This window comes from Amblyomma americanum, chromosome 6, assembly GCF_052857255.1.
Source record: "Amblyomma americanum isolate KBUSLIRL-KWMA chromosome 6, ASM5285725v1, whole genome shotgun sequence".
NCBI lineage: Eukaryota > Metazoa > Arthropoda > Arachnida > Ixodida > Ixodidae > Amblyomma > Amblyomma americanum.
The window spans coordinates 77,144,642-77,162,939 of record NC_135502.1 but is presented as its reverse complement, the minus strand read 5'-3'; the positions used below and the strand labels follow the sequence as shown (position 1 = coordinate 77,162,939).

Here is an 18,298-nt window from a genome sequence, read left to right as displayed (position 1 = left end):
ATCCGAAAATTCGAATTATCGAGGTTCGAATTAACAAGCTTTTACTGTAATAAAATTTGGGTGATCTGAACACAAGTGTTTTGGGGACATTAAATATGCATATTGCATGACATGTTTACAGAATGAATCTTAATCACCAGCTTTTTTTTTTTCATCTTCGTATCATGCAGTCACTTCAGTCCCCACCAAGTTCAGGTCTCATGCAGGGAACGTGGACTGAGACAGTGGCTTGGGCTTTTGTGCAGGCATATGGTGCAGTGTCTCCAGGCCAGGAGCCCACAGGCCTGATGCCCACCAGCCTGCCTCCCATGTCGAGCTTCCGCGGGGCTGGTGCCTCCCCGCTCTACTCTTCGCAACAGAACAACGGCAGCAGTGGCGCCCCAGGCAGCACAGCCGCCTCAGCAGGCAGCACGAACAGTGGTACCGTGGCGCCTGCTGCGGCACCAACGCCCGCAGCCGGCGGTGCCGGCAGCGTAAGCACCACAGTAGGCAGCACCAACCAGGGATCCTCTCCCGGCCCCACGGCAGTAGACGCCCTGTCGTCTCGGACGGCGGGCGGACCTGCCACAGCCACCGCCAACTCCTCCGCACACCCTCCGCCGTCCTCTTCACAGACGGGGGACACCCTGGGCAAGGCACTCGCATCGGTCAGCCCCCTTTTCTTGTCTTTCCAGTCCATTCGAGGCTTTTCGGGGTCACTCGGTTATTTTGGCTTCTAACGAAATATCTGAGCTTGAAATATTTAGTGGCAGGTTTCTGTAGGGTTTGGTCTACAGTGTTTGCTGAACAAATTACATCGAACTGAACTGAATTTTGGAAAAAAAGTTATTACCGGCCATGATTGCACGAGTCCTTTTTGTGCAGAGAAAACATTTGAGCGCATCTTGAGGAGAAACTTAGCATGCTAGATGGAGCAACAAAGAAACACGGGTGCAGTATCTTCTATAGAATTGAAGCAATGGCATCAAATGTAGTGAAGGTTAACTTCTTTGCTTACCGCTATTGGGCAGTCAACTCCCCACTGCAGAGCTTCTGTATATTGTGTTAGACGGGCTGTCAACGTCGGGCTTTTCATGTTTACATAAGGTTATAGTGTGACGAATAAGACGACGAACTGTCTTCGTCACAATAGTGGTGGTAAGTTGACACCCTTCCATTGTCTGTGTCTGCGTGTGCGTAAGATTTTTATATGTTGTTCAGATGCAGTCAAGGCTAGATGTGGGGAGGCATTCTTCATCACTAGTCTTGTTATTTTATGTGCTGGGGCTCCAATGAAGAGATGACGAGAGGCTGCTATGCGAACTGTAGTATTAAAGTAAATATATGTCCCGAACTGAAGGCAGTACTACATGAAATACGCTTAATGCATGAGAAAGGTGTATGTGTGTTTCTTTGGGAGGAGAAAAGGAAATAGGGCATGGGTACTGTAACTTCCTTACCATGCGATGGGCAGCAGAGCTATCCTGCAGCCAAAGGGAACAAAAGGAGAGAGAGACAGTATGAATTGTGAAGAGAGATGCAAAGGGGACTGGTACATAGGTTGCATAAAGCTTGCGCTTGTAAATGCAAACACCTTGCGTTGATGCTGCAACAAAGCATTAGAAGCAGTACAGTCGATATGTTCCCAGTTCATATGGTCTTCCGATTCATATGCTCTAAACTGCGGTCATTAAAAATGTGCCATAGATTTACACTGTTTTCTTCCATGATATTGTCATTATTCACCGTGATGGATTGCATTCTTTGATGTCATGAAAAAAAAAATGTGTATTTAAGCAAGTTCCTTGCAGCAATACTTTTAAAAGCTCTTTGCTAAAAATTAGGTAACATAACCGTGGACCAGGATGAATTTTTCTTTAACTGCGAAGTTGTTGTGGAAGCTGTATGCTGGGTGGATGCTAATGAGTAATTGCTCATTTATTACAAATCTATTCCACCTTGAGGGATTTGAGATATTAATGAATTTGCTCTTGCCCCTACCATATGCTGGCCATCCTAGTTAGCTCAGTTGGTAGAGCGACTGCCCCGGTGACCGTTAATCGCCATGAAAAAAAATGCATTGCACTAGGTCCTTTCGCAGAGTGCAGTATTAGTTAATCAACTCCAAGTGATGTAGCCCAACTGCATGTAAAGTGGCGAAATTATAACGCACTGCTGTGCTACCGCCGGCTCTGGTCCGACTTTTTTTTGCCTGTTAATATTCAAATTCCTGCCAAAGTGAGAGTTCTAACCCTGTTATAGTCATTACTGGAAAGGATCTACAAGAATATGCCAATACAGTCAAACTGCACTGTAGTAAACGCCGCCACAGCGAAATTTCCGTTACAACGAAGTTCTTATAATTCCCTGTCAACAGACCATACATGGCAATGCAATTATTTCTCCCCCAGTACAAATAATTTTCAGAGTGAGGTTGGGCTTCAATGAAATTTTCCCGAGTAAGTGGCCGATTTCTTTTGTTCTGCACATCTACATATGCTCTTTTGTCTTGTTAGGTGTTACCAAAAGCGGCTTCCAAAGACCGTTTGCAGACAAATGATAATCCCTGAAGATTCGGTTTTAATGTGCTCACATGTGCATATATAGATGCGATGCGGCTAACTACAGCCTGTGACAGTTTTTGCGACAGCTTGGACTCCGCGCTTGCAAACCGCTGCCGCTGGTGCGAGGCAGCTTTCAACTTTTTCACTAGCTTTGTTGACAAGGGAATAATGTAAATCATTTCGGCGTTCATTTTAGTGCAAAGCTGTTGTGTCAACAGAAACTGGGGAAAACGTTAAGTGTTTCATGATAAGCAATAGCTAGTTCCAAAGCAATTTTTCCGAGGCTTCATTGCAAAGCACATTAGGCCTAGCAACAGCGAGCAAGTTGCGCGCAGCAATCCGCTGTCGCCTGATGTGCCGGTGAGCAGCACATCATTGCAAGAAGTCTGCTGCCGGCTAGTCTCGCTTTTGTGCTGCAGGTGAGCAGTCCGATAATGTTTTATATATTTTCTTCCTGTCTGGTGAACCCGGGGCTGACCTAGTACCTGCACTACAGCATAAACTGCTGTGTGATGATTGTTCTAGGTGGAGTCTGAACAGTACGACACTCTGCGAATGTGTTCGTACCGCGTGTCGCAAAACATCTTTGAAGAATCAGAGCAACCACATTTCTGGCATGTCATCTAATGCATCAATTTCGACGTGCATGTGACCATAGCTATTTAATGCGCAGTAACATGAGCATGCGCGCGTAATCCACGCCGAAATGCCTCCAGGCAGTGCGGATCCTCGCAGAACGAGAGCAGGGACGCTTTTATAACATGTGCGAAGAAAAGTACTAGCTTTGCAAATGTATTGGGTGCATTTATTACACGAATGCGTCCTTGTCTTAAATTTCCGTACCATGAAGATAGCGCCACTGTGGTTTCAAAATGGCAATGACCAAAGCTGACAGAGCTTTGGAAAATAGATGTTCTTCATGAACAATTCTGTACAATTTGTCAGTATTCTGGTCCGATTTCATGACAACGGCGCATTGGCTTGAGTGAAATAATTCGCGGGTCCCATGAATTTCGTTGTAACGAGATTCAACTGTATCTTTAGTCTCATCGCCGCGAGTTAGGTGTGTTTTTCAGAGACTGTGTTCAAATGTTCTTTCTTTAGACACATGGCAGAGCAGCATCTTACACGTCCAATGTCTTTTCTCTTTTTCGGCATTTAGCAGTTATATTCAGCCGACCACCCAGGGAGCAGTTTTTCATCGACGTCTTCCACGCCTGTCAGTTCTCCTCCTCCTCTATGTGGTCAGTATACCATTTCGAAGCTCATCTTGTGTCTCAGTGTTTACTGTCAGCCGAGGCCGATAGCCGGTCTCCGCTTGTTTGGCGTTGTGCTTGTGGATGTATGTATGTTTCCTAGTAGCCGCACATTAACATTATTTTGCAGAAGGAAGACTGATGCAAGGTTTGAGAAAGGGTTGTCTACTTATAGAAACGTATTTAGGCACGCATGTACGAAATTTTGTTATAGATGCTCAAGCGCCGATATACTGAGGTTGATGTATAATATCAGCCGAAGGAACTTGGCAATGACTCCATTCTCGCAAATAATGCGAAAGGTGGGATGAGAAAGCAGACAGAACATGACACCAGCATATCAGAAGAAGTTCACACTAACAATGCCATGCCCTGTCTGCTACTGGGAGTGCTGCAGTGTAGAGCTCCCTGTCGGACCTTGTTACGCTGAAATCCCTGGCTTGGAATCAAAGGCGCCGGGTGAATGATTGTGAATAGTTTCAAACGAGAGCATATTGTGCAAAAGTGTGTACAGTGCAATCAGCTTATAACATATTGAGAAAACCGGGAAATCCGACTGTTATAATTGATTATCGTTATATCTGGACCAGGAAAAAAAGCAAAAAGAACACACCCACGTATTCCCCCATGCATATAGGTATTACCCCACGTAGCCACCGCTACCAGTACTCCTGTGAAGGGCACACAGCGTCTTGGCACTCTGCTAAATTCGCGGAGCGAGCCACCACCACCCCCACCCCCTCGGGAGCTCTTTCAAGAGATAAACATGCTGCATTGTTATTGGCGCACAACGTCTTGGTGCGCTGCCAAGAACTGCGCAGCGGACAGAGCGAAACAGGGGAACACGCAAGAAAAGGACGCACTTTAAAAAAAGGTAAATTCTCAACCATGTCAGGCTGAAACCAGATTTGTGTGAGAGTTCCCCCTCCAGCGCTTGTGAGGATGATGATTCTTGAATCCCAAGGCTGTAGGCAATGCTCCCTCACGGATTTTCAGCACGCCAGTCTTTTTGTGGAGTTTTTATGTGATTCGCCTCAAAGTATTTTATTTTTTATCAAACTTTCAGACAAATTTTCATGGTAAACGCCATCTGGGCGGCCACAATCCTATCGTTTTATCCATTATTTCGCCGACAATTGTATCGTTATTTATGTTTTATTTTTACATAGGGGATATGGCAGAATTGATAAATCTAAAGAATTTGATCGTTATAAGCGATATATCGTTATATCTGGTATCATTATGACTGGATTGCACAGTAATATGTTTTCGAGTTGCTGCGTGCACAAATGTTTTGAATGTATACCAGCAGTGATCAGAATCTTTGCACCTTCTGGGAGTGGTAGATGCAACTCTATATGTGGGGATATGGATGTCACAGGTTACACAGTTAGCCCTGGTGAATGTCTTGTGGTTGTTTCTATTGTGTCAAGAGGAAATGGATTGTAGTCTGGCAGGTCTAAGCGCACATGTGCAACATTTAGGCTCTGCATATACTCAAACTCCTGTACTGAGAGAGTTGGAAACAGGATTCACCGACTTCTCTGTAGCTTGGCCGCAATGACAGGCTGGTTTTGTGACACTATCTTTGCGCAGTGGAAGTAAAGTTTTGTTATTAACATGCTCTTAGTCAAGAGAATGAAAGAGTTCTTGTGTAGTTAAGCTGAATAAGAAAAATGAGTTCATGCTTTGCCTTCCTTGACATAGGTGAACGGGCCTCTGTTGCACGGTGCCATCCATTTGCTGGCTGAGGTTTGCCATTCGGCTTTCAGTTCACACAGTTTGTCACTGAAACCAATGCCTAGTTCGGTCCCGGCCATGGCAGTCGCATTTTGATGGAGGCGAAATGCTAGAGTCCTCTGTACTGTGTGATGTCGGTGCACGTTAAAGAACCCCAGCTGGTCGAAATTGTCCGCAGCCCTCTACTAAGGCATCCCTCATAGCCTTAGTCGCTTGGGGACATTAAACCCCATAAAACTAAACCATATTTCTGATGTTGCGTGCAGGAAATTATTATGGCCGGTTGTACCATTGCAAACGACCTGTCAGATTTTATTTTAACATCCTTCGGTTCTTTGGTTGTTTCAGCGGTATCTCAATGGGCAAGGAATAATGCACAGTCGGGCCAACCTCCGTCTGGTTTCCAGGAAGCCACAATGCACCAGCTGGTAAGGCCATTGCACCTGCTGTCATGAATTGATGACTTCTGAATCATCTACTTCTGGACTGACAGGAAACATGAAAGTGTTTTGAGTTTGCCAATGTGTAATTTATTTTCTGTGCAAGCAAATAAACTTGGAAACAAATTTAGACTATCAGTAGGGATAGAATACTCTGCATGTCAGCTTGTTTGGCAGGTCCATTCTTCATTCAGTTATTTGCTCTGCCTGGTTGCGCATGCTGCCACCAAAACTATGCTGCGTAATATAGCTGAAAAAAAGAATGGGGAGGGTCAACTTTTTTTTGTTTTTTTGTTTAAAATTTTTTTTAGCCAAATCAACTATTTGCAAATTGTTTCTGCAGTTTTTCTGTGCCCAGTGTAACATGCATGCCAGCCTTGCAGTGAACACTTGGCCCATAACCCTTCTGCCGCCAGCATTTATCCTTTCTCTTTTGCTGTTTCCCTCATAATGCATTTGTATGGTGTGCTCTGGAAGGCAGTCCCGAGAAGGACATTGATGTGATTTCTTTTTCGTGCCTCTTTTTTCTATGCAGACATACACCAGCAATACACAATTTTGCTAGGCTCTGAACCTCGTTATTAAAGCTTTTGCACTGATAAAGCACGACACTTTTAAACAGGGGCACGGTTCGAGCATCTTCGAGCATACACACACTGTACAAATCCCATTTTTTTCAGATATTATGTGTATAAAATCACTGTTAAAGAGTAGAGCTGCAAGCAGTCGAATGGAAGATGTTATTTGGTTGTTGGGTACAGTGCATGCCCTAACTCCTGCATGATCTGACTGCATTTCTATTGACCCCCTCATAGCACCATCCTGCACTGGGTGACGGTTGTGACGATGACTTTCATTTTCTCGAAGACTGTGTGGAGGTAACTAACTGCATGTCTGTATACATCTGTTCTGTGTGTTTTCTTTAAAATATCTTTTATGCGTCTTGCCTCCAGCTATGCATTGTTGTCATGTCACTTCGTCACACTGCAAAGGTAGACAGCTACTCTGTCCTTTTTGCTGCTGCTTTTATGTCAGCTGTTCTAACTGTGCTTTCTTGGAATAGCTTGTGGTATCCCCGGTCTCATTACACTTGCCTTTGTGTTTAACAGTAGGTTTAGCTGGTATTGAAGTGGACCTGCTGCTGATTTATTAAAACCAATTTGAGCTAGTGTTATTTCACACGCTATACATCTGCTGCACATGTTGGTACTCGTTAGTCTTGATGTACACTGGAATCATGTTAATTCGAGCTCATTTAATTTAAATTTCCATTTCATTCAAACTGATACTCTGGTGTCATCAGCTTCAAGTGTACAGTAGAATTTCATTGGTACTGTAAGCTAGTAGGAATTCGCAAAGTTTCCTGGTTGAAGTGTATCGTGTACAGTGTGCAGAATTCAGCTGTTCCCAACACTTCTCTGCACCACTAGAGATGATACGAATGTGGGAGCCGTGGCAGGCAGCAGTAGAGTGAGGAGGAGGCCACAAAGGTTTTAGGATTGCGGGAGCAGCAGCGCGGCAAGCGCCAAATAGTGTGGCTGCAACGCAGGGGCAGTAGGAAGGGTGGGGCAGCATTGGGATGTTGCGTCCCGTATGCGAAAATGCACTGCCCACACCCTGTCATGCCGCATTCGCCAGCCACTAGTACGCACCTGCAAGCATTGAGTGCTGGAAGCATTCTCGCTGTTGTGCCAGCCTGAACAGATGCGTCCGCATGCGCGGCTTTGCGAGCAGTGAGAATGTTTGAGGATAAATATGAGCCCATTGTTACAACTTCCAGAATTCCCTCCAGCTATAAATGAGTTTTCATGCTGGCATTTTTTATGCTTGAACATTCAAGTTTTGTTTGTTTTCCGATGGCTTGAGTTTTGGGTGATGCGAATCTTTTCTTTTTTTTTCCTTTTTTCCTGCCTACTGTGCGGTTTGCATAGAAATTTTATCGGTTTAAGAAACGGCTTTGTTTATTTAATAAAATCTTTACTCCCCTATGAGTTCAGATTACAAAGTTCTGATTGCGCATGAAAGCTTTATAAAGCATAGCGTGAAATAAGGCAGTATTATTGCCATGTGGAACTGAATTAATGGTGTAGAAGTCACTATCTTAAGAAACTGTGTCACAAACCATGTATGGCAAAGCGAACTAGGGTGGGGTTGTGTTATCCTTGTTGATACCAACAGTGTATGTGCTGTCACTTGGCTGGCATGAAAATTTTCGTGCCAGACTGTCAAAGTGAGTGTTTCCCTTACTGCGGCTTTTCTGTATCGTATTTTTGCCAGGTCGCCCGCATCTGTGTTGCTACAACTGTTGTCCTTGTCAGTGTTTCAGCCCAGAGAATACTTCTCTTCGCTTTCATTCCTGTTTGTCCAGCTGAACTGTCTTTGTCACTGGCTTCTGCATCCTGGGCTCGTTTCTCATATCAGTGCACACTTCTTGGTTATGCTTGTAAAATTGTGCAAGGCATTTAGTCTGTTATCAGGAGGGAGACTTCCTTAAAGGGAACACCGAGGACAAATTGAAAATGGCTTACGCCTTCCGATTACGATGTCCTAATAGTGAAGTGGTTAATTCCACAGCAAGCGGACCTTTTGTAAGCTAGCGAATGCCAAAGAATACAGGTAACACCATCCTAGGTTGTTTTCGCAAGCCAACTGTGACGATGTCGCGGAGTCCCTGATGCTTTCACTGTCGCTATCAACATCGTAAGCCTGAATCGAGTGATGGGAAGAAATACTTTTGCTTTGAACCTCAAATTTTCCAGCAGTGAATGCATCCTTTGCTGCCAGCGGAGACACAAAAAGCTAGTCAGATTTTATGCAAGACGAAAACTGGATGGGGTTTGTCCTCTGTGTGCCCTTAAGGGTCAGGGAGCGGGGTTGACAGTGCTCAGACCACCCGCTGATAGTAGGGTTTGGTGATGCGCAGCAGCCACGGGGCGGGATAGAGGAGCGGCTGGACGACGCGCTTAGCATCCTGCGGACACATGCGGAGGGTGCCTCCCTGGGCCCCAGCCTGGGGCCCGCGTTGGGGCTCGCGCCCGGGGCCGCCCACTCCAACGGGCTGCTGGCTTCCTTAACGGCCGGCCACCCCTTCTCTCCCGGCATGCCTGCCCTAGATGCACACGGGGTGAGTGCCCGTTCTTGCTCCTTGTTCTCATAGTGTGTACGGGGGCGGTTCGCATTTCTTTTTATTGTGACTGTGCCTTATAGTTGTATCTTGCCAGGGCTCGACTGTTAGGCAGGAACTTGGAGACTAATGAAAATGCTTGACATAGTTGGGGAACGAACAAAAGGTGCCGATATCCTAGCTGAAACCGACAAAGGAAATGGACATGGGCAGGGCATATAATGCACAGAATAGGTGAACGATGGTTCCTCTCGGTAATGGGAGTGGAATCCAGAAGAGAACAAATGTAGCAGAGAGCAGCAGAGAGGGTGGTGGGCAGATAGAACCAGGACGTCTGTGGGAATAGGGTGCCCGCTGCTGGCTTAGGACTGGGTTAATCGGAGGTCACTGCCAGAGGCTTTTTGTCCCACAGTGGACATGAGAGGGCTGATGATGTTGATGATGTGAAATATGTCAAGTAGGGGGGTGAGCTTTCTGGGGTCCTGATTTCTCTGTGCCCTTCATCTATGTCCTCGCTTGTGCTTTTGCAGGCTAGCCCACCTGCCCTCTCCGACAGTTCCATGCGGAGCAGGACATCGCTGGCAACATCAAACAGCCAAAACCCAGCACATTATGGTGGGTGCTTAGATCTAACTCTGTGCATGTCTGCATTGTTCATGATGATCATATTTGTTTCGCCATCCCTTATAAGGGAAGCTTGTGAAAAAAGGTGGCACTGTCTTTGTCTTGGTGAAGGAATTACCAGAAGAAAAAAAAAATAGCCGGTGATTACGCTTCTCTGTAATGCGATTTTTGAGCACAGCTGCTGCAGTACTCGAACCATAGGCGACCGCATACAGAACACACAGTGCCGAGCAGAGGCTGCTCTTTAATTTGGACTTAGGCAGCACTCTCAGCATTCGGCTACTGATGAGCCTTGACCCGGATAAACGGCCAGCATGTTTACAGCATGTGCTACTCTAGCGCCATCTCTAGCGAGCGACGCATACCTTGCTGATGACGTCATCGACGAGCAGACAACTGTGCACTCTACTCTGGTGCCGCAGGTCGCCGCCATGCAACCTCTCTTCACGCTACCACCATACAACGGCGAGGCGCGCTGCTCAAGCGGAGGAATGGGCGCTGAAGAGCTGCGCTTTAAAAAGGCAGCCTGATTTAAGGGGGGAGACTGCTCTTAAAGAAAAGATTTTTGTTTCTGCACCAAATTTAATCAAATTACACACCCTTGACTAGTTTTTCGTGCTGATTCCAAAAATGTCATTGGTTGCATGATAGGCTGATTAGTTCTTGAGATACGCTTAATTAATACCCTTTATTAAGTACAATTAAGAGAAAAAGCACATCAAAAAGGTTAATAAATTGCACTTTGTTAGGTTCTACAAACCGAAAGGGATGAAATGTTGGAAACAGTTTTTTTATTTTACCGTCATAAGTAATTTTTAAAGACATTAAAACTCAAGGTACAAATAGTGCCTGACTTGCAATCGAGAAATAGGGCAAATTAACAAATTTCTGAACTTTAATTACAAATTCTGCTCCCAACATTGCCTAGTGTACACATATGGCTACGTGCTAAAAAAAGAATTGTGGTTCTATCTGCCATATATGCTGAGATATGCTAATTTGAGATTTGCTACGAGTCCAAAATTTCCATTTTGAGAAAAACAGCAAAAACAAACGAAGTGTTGTTTATGGCAAAGTACTTCAAATTTATTCACATACTGGCATTAGCAGACACCTAATAGCCTCCTGGGACGTAGTCTGTCTGACCAGAGTGATTGGAATGGCGCTTTTTCAGTGTGCGCTGAAGATTTTCTGCAGATTTGCACTTCTGCACAGATGCTGTTTTCCTCTGGACATCTTTTTCCCGCATGAACAGTTCAATCACAGTTCCGACGCCGATGTACGATGAATGCCCACGTATCATCCATGAGCCGTCGAATGACACCGCGATGTTGCCCGGATTCCCGAAATTCAACTCTGTGTAAACTTCCCGAACTGATCGCACGCAGTCGGAAGTCAACTTCTGAGCCGCACGGTCCACCGCGGGCGTCAACTTTTTCTTGACGTATTTCTGCCAAGTTTTTGAATGCAGACCGCGGTGGAAAATATTCATCACCGAAAATATGTCATTCAACGCGGCACGCTGGTTTCCCGTTGACTGCATCGCGCGCGCGGCGAGGATGTTCACCACGAACGGGCTGTCTGGTCGGTCTCCACACGCGGCGAACTCCATCGAGATGAAATGTCGCCACAGTTCTCACATGTCAGGGTCAGTTTGGCGGCGAGGCCGTACTCTTTGTCGGATTTTTCAATCGTCACGTCACCGTTGCATACTTTGCACTTCACTGACGCGAGCATCTCGTTCACCAAACGCAAGCTGACGATGGAGAAGGTATCGCTGGGTGGGACACTTGCGGAGTCTCCCATTCCACCGAAGAACGCTGCCTTGCGCTCTGTTGCTGCCGCTGATGCCATCTGCTGAAGTTTCTCCTGAGCTTTCTTGCCCATTTCTTCGATCTCACAAGCTTGCAGCATTCGGGTGTCATGACGAACACGACCGCTGCCCGATGAGGCTTCCGCGACCGGCGCCGCAGTTAGGCGTAGCTCGGATGGCACCTCCCGATCTGCTGGCGAAGTCGTATCCAACCAGCGAACACACCTTGACAAGATGGCTACCGCTTGCGCTCAACAGACGCTTCCAGCAGACGACACGAGACCCTTCAGCCAATTAGATAGCAACTTTCAGTCACGTGCGCCGACTAGCGAATAGCATCGCGCGTTGCGACTGCTTTTTGGCGGCATTTTCTCCCTTATCCAATAAGCATAAAAGAGCAGCAACTGCGCGAAATTCAAAACGAAAAGCAGCTCTTCCAAATGAAACCAAGATGGCCGCGATCGCTGCAGTGAAACGATAATAGGATGTCGCCGAAAAAGCCCCATTATTGCGCGAAAATCTGCCGAGAGAGAGCTCGGATCGAAGTTTTATCCTCATTTTACAGCTCAAATATTGGCTCTGGAGATTAGAAAATTCACAGGCTGGTAGAGAAACAGCTGCAGATTTCGAAAATTCTATTTTTGAAAAATCGATTTTTTTTCGCGATTTTTTAGCCTCCAAGAGCCGTCTCCCCCCTTAAGTGGCAGTGCGCATTGCTGCTGACTACGCATTTTGTGTCAAGAGTCATGCCTTACTAGCTTGAAAAATAATTCAGCCATGATTTTAGTTGGTTTCGTACTGCTTCCTACATGCAGATGATTGTCCTCTCAGTGTTTGCAGCGTATGTTTATAAAGAGAGTCCTCAGGTAAAAAAAAATTGTGTTAAGGATATTTTTCGTGCTGTTTTCGATGAAGCCAAAGAAAAATGACGAGAAGTGTGCTGTCAGCCTCACATAAAAGCATAGAACATTTTTTAGAGAAAGAAAAGAAAGGATATCAGAATATTGCACACACAGGCACCTACGTACATACTCGCAAGTTGCAAGAACAAGCAGGCTTATTTCTTCTGTCATTAAATGTTTTTGAGGATCTGGGGACACACCAAAAGTCTCAATTATGAAGCTGTAGAGCATAAAGAGAAAACATGAAATATGCAGTTTTTGAGGCTGTTGCTCTGAAGGAGATGCACAAAACTCTAAATGAGACCAGGGCTGTGTCCGCTTGCATGTATAGACAGCGACTGCATGAACTTGAGGATACCGTGTTAATGCCCATTATGAGAACACTGCATGGTGTTCCAAACACACTTCTGCTACAATCATTTAGCGGTTTTTTGTGCTCTCCAGTAAGAGTGCAAAAATCACTGGCATTATAGTATGGACTATGAAAATTGCTCCATGTACGATTTATTATCTGAAGATTTGAGATAGACTTTTTCCCAAAAGTTGATTATGTGATTAAATGTTAGCCAGTACAATGTATATGAGTTTATTACCATTTCTTAATTATTTCAAGCCCTTGGATGACTTCAGTGAGAACTGCCTATGTAGTGCACTTTGCTGTAGACACGGAGCTTTGAGGGTTCTGTCGTATCGGTAAAGAAATAAACTGCAGATCTTTCCAACATCATCTCCGCTGGCGCTGCCACATTGCTGGCTGGACTGTTATATGCACCTGCTCGCAGCAGTCCAAAGAACAGGTGTTTTGACATCTGCCTGTACCTAGTGGAAATGTCGCCAACCAATTTTCTAGGTTCCAGTAATTCAGTTTTGCATGGCATTTCATACTTTATTGAGGAACCGTCACACACTTCATAGGAACATGTATGGTCTCGGCCATAATAATATAAAGCACGCTTTGGCAATCAAACTCTTCTCAGGTCTTACTCAGCAAAAATTGCTGGTTACTTAATACATGCATTCGCAAATACTGCTGGTGCACTCACATACAAACCCAAGAAACCTTCATAATATCTTAGTAGCCGCACCTGACCACTTCTATTCATATTCACGACCGATATTTGAAACTAAATTAGATGCCAGTAATACCTTGGAGACGTTTGGTCAACCAAAGGTTCATTTTTTTGACTCAACATTGACACAAGCAAGCAGCGCTGTCACAGCTGTCCCTTCGCCGTCATGTTGGAAGGAAAGCTTAGATGAGGCCCTCGCTATCCAAGTGCATGACAAAAAGTGTTCCGGGGGTCACTTGTTTTCGCAAGGGCTACTGGGAGTCTGACCCATGGCGCAGCATCGTCTGCATAATCAGCGCAATGCTAGATCATCTGTTGTGCAATCGCAAATGTGCTTAGGCCCTGGCCAACTGGTGGGGGGAGCCCTTACATCAGGCCTCAAAAAATGTGACGTAACAGCCTCACCTACATTCATTCCTTCCTTCATGGCTGCCATGAGGGCTGCCATATTAGATTAGCCTGGGTAGGCTTGTATATTTGTTCCCCAGTCTGGCCACTTGAGTCAATGGCACTGTCTTTGTTGCCATCAAAGTGTCTTGCAAAGAAGAGCTTGCGAGCCAGGATACGCTATCATGTTGTTACTGGGGACAGCGGCCAGTTCAGACCACCCCACTCGTGGTATGGGGCAGATGGGGGATGAAGGGGGGTGGGGGTGCAGTCGAAGGCACTCGCTTTCGCGGTCTTTGCGACTGTCAGTGCCTCATGAAACAGGACGTGACAAAAGCAAATGCTGGCTGAGATGCAGTCTAGTATTATTGCTGGCTAACAGAACGTGGTCAACAGCGACATTCGCGATTTTGGAGGCTGGTTTTTCGCAACAAAGTGATTTTTTTTAAGTTCGTGGATTTTTCAAAGGCTCTTCGACTGTTTGGTGCATTTTTTGGGTCCTGCCAAGTCCGAAAAATTGGCCGGCAACTGTATACACATGTGTTGATAAACTCAAAAATGCTTTTTCTGTCACTTGCATGAGCAGTGGACAACAGCCCAGGCATCAAAGTGGAGAAGTGCAAAGAACCAGAGAAACTGGAGCACAGCAAGATCAGCCCCCCGAACTCCCCGGGTCCCCTGGGCGCCAGCCTGAACACCCCAACTGCCACGTCTTCCTCCGGGGGAAAAGCCAGCAAGCGGTCGCGGTAAGCCCCGTTCCTAACAGCATCTTTTAACACAGCATAGACATTTTGCCCTAGTTTTGGGAGCATGATAGCTATAGCTGCATATGGCCCAGAGAACTCTCAACACAGCACTTTTTCTTTCACTGAACTGCAGGAGCCGCTGGCAAGTAGCATCCGGCAACAACAGCAACAGCGGCCAAGGCGATGCATTTACCGGGTAAGACATTGGGTGTCGCACGGGTGAACGAGACCCAGAAGGCACTTTGTGGTTCCTCCAAAAATCCCTCTCCAGCACTTGTGGATTGTACTGTAGAATCTTGGTGATACAAATCTCACAGGGTCGCGGAAAAATTCGTATCATCTGAAATTTTGTATCATCCAAATGAACAAAATTCATATGCTGAAGCGTAGGAAATGCATGCATGCAGATCTGTTTATGGCTGACAGGATATATTCGTGGCCGTGCGGCCACGCTACTCAAGGTGCCTACCGCGCAATTAGCAATCGCAATTTCGGCGATGTGACGGCCGCGCACCGCCGCCCACTGCTTGCGGTGCGTACTGTACCTACCGTATTTACACGATTGTAAGTTGACCTATTTTTCAAAACTTGAAAATCCAAAGTGGGGGGGGGTCAACTTGCAACCGAAACGAAAACATCGCACTGTAAGTAAAGGCAAGACAAACGAGATATCAGGCATGCTACAGCATGGTTGCATTTTTCCTGCGCGGCTCCATTGCATTGCTCTTGGTGCTGGCCTTAAGCAGCTGCTATGTAAACGCGCAAAACTGGCATTCCCTCCCCCCCGCGGGCGGCGCCTGGTGGCAGCTATCGATAAGCAAAAAACTGGCGCCGCACACTCCCCACACGTGGCTGCAGGCTGCGGCTGCTGATAAGTGGCGGCAGCCAGATAACGCAATCACGTTCTGTGGGAAGCTCAAGCATCGAATACGTTTTCTTTTGGCTTTCAAATGCGCGAGCGTTGATAGTATGTGGAAGGGCCGCTGTTCCAATGAGGCGCCGCCCCCACTCGGAATGGCAGCGGTGCCGGGGAGTGTCGGTAGCCGACAGAAGAGCCGATGCCATTTGCGTCTAGCTTTTCTTTGTTTGGCTACTGCCAGCACGCATTTGACTACTGCTGGCTGGACGAATGTCGGAACATCTGCCAAAGTTGCATCGTCCGCTAGGTCACGTTCAGGCGCTCCGCTGCTTTTGGCTGACATAGCTGCCGACGAACTTATGTGTGCTGCGAACTTCCGATACGGTTTCGCACCATGGTGGTGTGTTTTTGAAAATGGCGTTGCAGGACGAGCACGGAGCACCCAAAGAAAATGGCGCCGGCCAATAATGCTCTCAAATTTCACCTCGTGGCGCCCAAGAGTCAATAGCATTGCCGCATTTTATATTTTGTTTTCTGTGTTTTTCTCGGCTACAAATCGCACTAGATTTTTCTTTCTGGCAGGAAAGAAAGCTGAGGCTTTCAAACGAGACCAAAGTCGCTCACTGCGGCAGCTACTTGTGACGCTATGTGACGCAGAACGGGTATTTTATAACACATTTTCTCGAGCTGTCTTGTCAAGATTGCATCTTTGCATGTCAATTTCTCGTAAGCTCTGCAGTATTCAAACATGAAGCTTGGCAATAAGATGGAAAATGATGAAACAATTATGACAAAGTGGAAAAGTCGATTTTTTTCGCTATTTTTTGGCCCCAAAGGCCCGCATCCCTTCTTAACAACATCACCTAGGAGCCTAGACCTCTAGTACATCATCTTTGTTGCTTCCATTTAGCACACGGATGGAGAAGAATTTACGCTAGCAGTACTGGCTTTTTTTCCTGTTCAAGTTCACGAAAACTGTCGTGCAGTATTCCTTTGTAGTCATATGCGTTGATGTGTGCCCTGAAAGTTTTATTGGTATTGTCATGCCTCGCTTTCCAATGGCACATGTGATTTCATTGCAGGTCTGGAGATGAGGATGAGCCCCCGGAAATCAAGGCAGAGCGAGAAAAGGAGAGGAGACAGGCGAACAATGCACGGGAAAGGTAAATGCTTCAGTGCTTCCGGATGTAGAAATGTTGTTTTGCACTCCGTGGTGATCCTCTGCCCTTGTGACTGTGAAGATGTTCGTCTTCATTTTCTTGCAACTCTGACTGTGTGACAGTATGTGGCTCTGCGTTTGGAATAGCTTTAGTTTCTCTAAGTGGGTAAATTAGGTCCGGTCACTGTGCAAGCTAGTCTTGGAGGAAAGCGCTGTTTGATTTGCATGGTTGGGTTGTTTAATAGCTCTGTCAAGTGCAGCATTGAGAGCATTTTTGAATGAACAGACCGGTGTTTTCAGCATGGTTGCTACTGTTGACTGAAGTAAGAATGGTCTGTAGGTGTGAGCATAGCCGTTCTGGGATCTGTGCAGGATACGTGTACGGGACATAAACGAGGCGTTCAAGGAGCTGGGCCGAATGTGCATGATGCACCTGAAGACTGACAAGGCCCAGACCAAGCTGAACATCCTTCACCAGGCGGTGGAGGTCATCACAAGTTTGGAGCAGCAAGTCAGGGGTATGTTGCTTGCTTTTTATGTGTATGTGGCTGCACTGTTGGCACCCAGAAACTCAGAGGCCCCACAGTTCGGAAACTAGCATGTTGATTTTTCCGAGACTTAATTCCTGCATGTTATTATGCCATGTATTATAGGATAAGCTTCTCAAAACTGCTTCATATATATATATGGAGGACCATCGCCTGTAGGTGCTACCAGAATTTCGATGGAGATTAAGTTCTAGAGGCCTGTGTACAGTGGAACCCCGATTATACGACTTTCTCGGGACTGCGAAAAAGCGTCGTAAAATGCGGGCGTCATAAAATTCGAACATAAATTATGCCTATAAAAATACTACTTTTTTCGCGTGACGAATTTACGAGAAACTTCAATGTAAACTACTAACATACTCTGCAGGGCTTGGAAACCAAAATTACCAAAAAAGTAAATGCATTAAGAATTAATGCTGCAGTACAGGTAAAAATCATGCATTATTCAAATGGACCTTTCCGGCACTCCACTGCCACGATTCCCGCCAGCCGGCGCGAACTTTAAAAAAGTCGGTCAGTTTCTTTTGGACCTTATTTGATCCGTGAACAGATGAAGTTCTGGATGCCGTCTATGTGCCGTAGCACCTCGGCGAACGTGGTAGGCACAGGCACGGCAGCTGTGGCGTCGTCGTTGTCCTCGTCCGATGTCGCTGTGGTGTCAGCACTAGGCAAAGCCTCCGCGATTACATCATCCAGCGACACCTTGCCGCAGATCACAATGTTGTCGTCGGCCTCCACGTACTCGGTGAAGGTCGTGGCGAGGTTTAAACCCTCGAAATCGTCATCGGCGAAGCCTGCATCGGCCTCAAGCGGCATCGAGGTCGTTGCGTCCCCAGCAGAGGAGGCAGTCTCTCACTTAAAGCCACAGTGCTTGAACGAGTTGGCGATTGTGCTTTGCGACACTGCGTTCCACGAACTGGCAATAAAATGCATGGCGTCGAGCACAGGGATCTTTCTTTCCGACTCGCTGCGCTCCATAGCCGCCAGCTGATGCTACACTAACCGCTTCCGGTACCCTTGCTCCACGCACTTGATGAGGCCGGCATCCAGTGGCCGCAGCCAGCTGGTGCAGTTTGGCGGGGAAAAA

The 18,298-nt window shown here is 46.4% G+C and overlaps 1 protein-coding gene across 15 annotated transcripts in view; it reads left to right on the top strand.

Moving 5' to 3' along the window:
* Positions 1-18,298, top strand: part of LOC144093746 (transcription factor 4-like) — a 136,192-nt gene that overhangs the window by 104,097 nt on the left and 13,797 nt on the right. For 4 of the 15 annotated variants that reach the window (XM_077627437.1, XM_077627434.1, XM_077627441.1 and 1 more), the window contains 9 exons: positions 246-647; positions 3,706-3,787; positions 5,888-5,967; positions 8,903-9,103; positions 9,634-9,718; positions 14,486-14,645; positions 14,779-14,841; positions 16,587-16,667; positions 17,036-17,181. In XM_077627437.1, coding sequence (XP_077483563.1) covers positions 246-647; positions 3,706-3,787; positions 5,888-5,967; positions 8,903-9,103; positions 9,634-9,718; positions 14,486-14,645; positions 14,779-14,841; positions 16,587-16,667; positions 17,036-17,181 — 1,300 coding nt within the window. Of the gene's footprint in view, positions 1-245; positions 648-3,705; positions 3,788-5,887; positions 5,968-6,794; positions 6,858-8,902; positions 9,104-9,633; positions 9,719-14,485; positions 14,646-14,778; positions 14,842-16,586; positions 16,668-17,035; positions 17,182-18,298 lie in introns of all 15 variants that reach the window. The other 11 variants (XM_077627431.1, XM_077627428.1, XM_077627439.1 and 8 more) reach the window with 5 other exon arrangements.